General features: G+C 42.3%; 1 protein-coding gene across 1 annotated transcript in view; it reads right to left on the bottom strand.

The window, feature by feature from the left end:
- Window positions 1-5,315, bottom strand: part of NEB (nebulin) — a 94,348-nt gene that overhangs the window by 17,698 nt on the left and 71,335 nt on the right. The window contains exons 107-112 of the mRNA XM_033516201.1: window positions 4,457-4,567; window positions 4,212-4,316; window positions 3,271-3,375; window positions 2,003-2,107; window positions 1,124-1,234; window positions 547-657 (exon numbers count right to left, since the gene is read on the bottom strand). Coding sequence (XP_033372092.1) covers window positions 547-657; window positions 1,124-1,234; window positions 2,003-2,107; window positions 3,271-3,375; window positions 4,212-4,316; window positions 4,457-4,567 — 648 coding nt within the window. The remainder of the gene's footprint in view (window positions 1-546; window positions 658-1,123; window positions 1,235-2,002; window positions 2,108-3,270; window positions 3,376-4,211; window positions 4,317-4,456; window positions 4,568-5,315) is intronic.

Below are 5,315 nucleotides of genomic sequence, written 5' to 3' on the forward strand. Positions count from 1 at the left end.
CACCAATCCCAAAGCAGGAATAGTGCACATCCCAAACCAGGAACAGTGCCAGTCCCAGGCCAGGAGTACCTCTAATATCAACTCATAATTATGCACACAAATTATATAATTTCAGATTATTTCAGTTTGTGCTTCATGATTTAAATCCTGGTTTAGCCCTTTGATTAATTAATTAATGAGCCCCTTAAGTGGCTGCTGATCCCAGCTCCCATTTCCAATCTGAATTCCTGACAGTGACTGCCCAGGAAAGAGCTCACTTGAAACTCCACTTTGATCCTTATTCCCTCATCCATGTTCTTTCCTGCCCTCTACTCAAGAGTTTCTAGGAATGATGAAGCTCACACCAATCGAAGGGCAGGGAGAGATGGAATATTGGGAAGGAACTCCTGGCTGGGATGGATTTCCCAGAGAAGCTGTGGGTGCCCCTGGATCCCTGGAGGTGTCCAAGGGCAGGCTGGATCACCCTGGTGTGGTGCAAGGTGTCCCTGCCCAGGTGTTGGAGGCTGTTCCATGTGCTCAGGTGTTTTCCAAGCAGCTCTTCCATACCTCGTTCAGGATTTGGGTGGCATTCTTGGCTCTCAGCATGTCTGGAGTCTCCTCCAAGGCTGTCAGTCCTTTCCCTTTGACTCCTTCCTCCAGATCCTTCCTGTATTCTTTCTGCAGGAGAAGAAGGAAAAACACTACAAAGCCAATCCAAAGGGAGTTTGACACTCTACCAGCTTTGTCGCAAAAATAAAAAAAAAATTTAAAAAAAATAAAGAAAATGAAAGAAAAAAGAATTCCAAAAGCTCCAAAAGAAAAGAAAGAACAACCAAAAAAAAAGGAAATTTGGAAAACAAGAAAGAACATGGTAGAGGGTTATGGAAGAACTACTCCAAGAAAAGATAGGGATTACTGTGGAGGATAAATTGCCAAGGCACACACGCATGGACCAGTTAGGCTGAGGGAAGTCAGAGAGGGGCAGTAAATGGGAATATGGTTAAAGGACAAGGAAGAAATGTCCATTAGCACAAAATGGGTGTAAACATGCTCAGTGTGGGTGGGCAGGAGCGTGGGGAAGAAGAACTGGGAGTGCTGGAAGTGCTGCAGGAGGCAGAGGAAAGAAGCCCAGAGGAGCTGGTACCTCGCTCGCTATTTTGGTGGCGTATTTGACATGTAAGAGGGATGGTGTGACCTCCAGACCAGTGAGGTTCCTGCCCTTCATGGACTCTTCAAAGTCCTTCCTATATTCTTTCTAATGAGAGCAAGAAGAAGAAGAAGAAGAAGAAGAAAAAAAAAAAAAAAAAGGCAAAACAGCAAATATTTATTACAATATTTTCATTATGTGCAGAGATGGGAGGGGGTCAATGTCACTGGTACAGTGGGTGTTAAATGGGTTCCTAAATCCTGTCATTGCTTTCTATGGAAATAGGATCTGATCCTGCCTTCATTTTTTTATTTTTCTACTCATTTTTCTATGCAGGGAAAGCATTCAAAGGTACCAGAGGGACTTACACAGCTGCTTTGCAGCCTCCATCTGGGCCAGAACAGGAATAAACTCCAAATAAACACAAAAAAAACTGCTCAAGAAAAGAAAATGACAGGTCAGGGGAGAACCTGTGACAGCAGAAACACACAGGGAATAAAAGAGTTTCTCAAAAATGGAGTTTTGAGGTGAAAAAAAAAGAGTCAGAGCACTTTTGGTGTCCTGTGATGACACACAAACACTGTGCTGTGTTGGAAAAGCTAAATTATTTTTGTACCACATTTCTTACTCAAAGACTTGTTCAAGCTTCATTTACCAATAAAAAAAAAACAGAGATAAATTAATTTCATGACAGGAAAGTGTCATGAATGTTCAGTGCAGCATTTAACAACCATCATAAAGAAATGTGAAATAACTATAATTTCTCAGTCTGTCAGCGTGCACAAGGTGCAAGTAGAATTACCTGTTAAATCCCTAAGTTTAATTTTAAAAGAATTATAAAAATTAAAGATTTCAGCCTATTAGTATTGAATTTACCTCGCTCTGCATGAGCTGAGACTCCTTTGCAGTCAGGTATGTGGGAGTTTCAAAGTCCAACATGGGCTTTCCTTTTTCCTTCTCATACTTTTCTCTGTATTTCACCTGAGAAGAAAGGACAGAGAGTCACCCTCCTAAATAATCAAAGGCCCAACCATGTGGCTATTATCAACAGTTCTGTGATAAAAATTGAATATCTGCTGCAGTCTGTCTTCCTGCAATCTGTGTTATTGATCAGCAGATGTAAAATTTGGTGTCCAGGAAGCAAAATGTGCCTGAAGATGATTGCTGCTGCTGCAGGCTCTGTACTGCAGAGTCTCAGAGTGCTCAGGGAGGGGCTGCTGTGGCCAAGGCAGAGCCTGATCCCAACCTGGAGCAACAAGCACTGACTTAAAAATGCATTACAACCTCATTAACAGCAAGCTGATTAACAACCATTTCCTTGTGGTCCTTTGCTGTGTGACCTTTTTTGCCTTCCCATGCCTTGAACATCCCTGGGAGTGTCCGAGGCCAGGCTGGGACAGTCTGGGATAGAGGGAGGTGTCCCTGTCCAAGGCAGGGGTGTGTCTGGATAATCCTAAATGTCCCCAAACCATTCTGGAATTCTGTGCCAAGCATCAGGACAATCAGCTGTGGCCCTTGGTGTCCCTGCAGTAATTCCTCTCTTGCTTTACAGCCAATAAATGCTTGGAACAGAGAGGATCAGAGACCAGGTCAGACTATGAATTTCTCTGGAGTGATCCAGTGTTTTATTCCAGAGGGAAAACCTCCAGGCATGTTTACAGTTTTGGTTAAAGGCCTTTTGGATGCAGGAAAGGACAGCAGAGCTCTCCTTTGGATCATGGAATGGATGAAGAAGTTAGAAATCCACTGTCAGCAACAGCCCTCATTCCTTCAGTTCCCAGGTCCCTTTTTTCCCCAGAGATAAATGCTCCTGATCAATAATAATAATTATAATGATAATAATAATGATGATAATGATTATTATATCAATGCATTATCAGTGTAAAAAGATCCATGTACAGCAGAGGTGAGCAACAGGGACTGGCTCTGGAATGGAGGAATCACAGGGAGATTTTATCTGTGTATTTTATGTGTTCTGAACTTGGAAATGTGCAGCTTTTGCTCCCTGGATCGTTCCCCAGGTGTGCAGGGCTGGTGGGGCAGAGAGGCACAGGGAATGTCCCAGCCTGGAGGATTCACTGGGAGGATTTTGATGGGATTTGGTGCTCAGTGAGTTGGGATAATGACAAACACATCCGACTTACGTGGCTCTGGAGTTCTGAGGCCTCCCTGAGATGAACCTGTTCAAGATTATCTGGCACCACATGGTAGTGACCCTTACTCTTCTCATATTGCTTCTTGTACTGGTACTGAAGGGAAGGTGTCAAAAATCATCTCAATCCAAAAAAAAAAAATCCCTCAGCAAATTTACTTCTTAGGTCCAATCAAAGCAACATCTCAAGGGAACATCAGAGAGAAATTAGAAATGCAAGAAGTAAAACAAAATCCAAGAAGTTTAAAATTGATATTGGGGGTTAAAGATGTGGGGGAATAGTTATTTTTTTTAATGGTCATTTGGACTGCAACAAAGGTTTTGTCCAAACCAGGATTAAAAGAAGAAAGAGAAAAAACACAGTGGGTAATGAGAAGGCTGTACCAGGTAAGAAAGGTTTTGCCTTTTCTCATTATCAATTATTTTGTTAGGCATAATTATGTGGATTTAAAATAGGGGAGTGTTAAACAAACACAAAGTAAAAAAAAAAAATTGGAAAAAACCAAAAACAGGTAAAAATTAAAAAATTAAACATAATAATCAGCAAAGAAAAAAGGAAAAAAAGAATTTTAAAAAAGGAATTTGTTAGTGTAGTGCAATCAGTTAAAAATGGGATCAAGAACCAATCCAGCAAAAATTACCAGAGGATTTAAAACATTAGCAATTCTGCAATCAGTTAAAATGGGACCAGGAACCAATCCAGCAGAAATGATCAGTGTTTAACACATCAGCAGTGGCAGAGGTGGTGAAGATTTTCCCTTCCCGGAGCACAAACGCGGGGAAGCCGCGGGTTAAGGGGGAACCAGAGGAAGAGATCACTACCAGGTGATGCCCACGGAGGTACCACGGGGAGCAGCTGTTAGAGGAGGAGTTAGCAGAGAATTCCCAAGGGAATTCCCACTGCTGGCAGCTGTGGGATCACCCAGAACTTACAGCACTGGCGAGCTGGCTCGTGCTCAGCACGTGGTTCATCAGCAGCGACTCCTTCATGTCCGTGACGGGCTTGTGCAGCTTCTTCAGGTCTGCCTTGTACTTCACCTGCAGGGAAAAAGGGTCACAGCCATCAGGACAGGGCCCTGCTGGTCCAGCCTGGCCTGGGGGAGGTCCCAGCTGCACAAAGGAGGGATTTGGGAAGGCAGGATGGGATTTCCTCCCAGGAGAAGCGAAAGAGAACCTACCTCGCTGGCCATGTTGTGGGCGTCCTTCAGGGTCTTGTAGATTTTGGCCTCCTTCAAATCGTATTTTGGCTTTTTACCCATCTCTTTGGCAAAGTTCTCCTTGTATTTCACCTAAACAGAGAACAAGCAGGTGTCACAGCTGCTCTGCAGGACTCACCCTGTCTCAGGACAAGAACAAAAGTGCAGGAACCTGAAGGTGTCCACTGGAATAAAGATTATTTCCAAAATGACCTGAAAATGGAAAGAAAATCTGCATCTATTTGACATTTACAAGATACCACTTGCAACTTTTTCCTTCCAGTGCAAAGGTCACATGTCATAAAAAGAAAAGAGCCAGGAGAATTGTGCTGCCAAAATTCTGACCCTTGGAGGTGAAGAGTTTTTCACTTGATGGGAACAGTCCATTGATTTAAGATGTTTCACAATGACAAACAGGGATGGGTATAATAAGAGTAAAATAAAAGAAAATGGTATATTATAGAATTATTATATATAATATTAATATATAATAATATAAGAGTATATGAAAGAGTGTTTAGAAGAAATTTTTATACAGTTCTTGGAGAAATAAGAGCTTTAAAAACCTCGGGACTTCAGAGCACTGAAGATGTCAACACATCAAATACTTTTCTACCCATTGTTATGCACACAGTGTGCTCAGTCTGGATTAAAGGAGGACACTGATGTCACAAAGAGAGCAATGACACAATTAATTACTAATGATAAACAATTAATTAGATTCTACAAGAGTTTTAGTAGCACTTCCAAGCCACATCAGCTTCAGCCAGGTCAAACACAGCAACGTGAGCCATCAGAATCCAGCAGATCCAGCCTGGAGGCACAACAGGAATATCAACAG

The sequence above is a fragment of the Parus major genome, chromosome 7, assembly GCF_001522545.3.
Source record: "Parus major isolate Abel chromosome 7, Parus_major1.1, whole genome shotgun sequence".
Lineage (NCBI taxonomy): Eukaryota > Metazoa > Chordata > Aves > Passeriformes > Paridae > Parus > Parus major.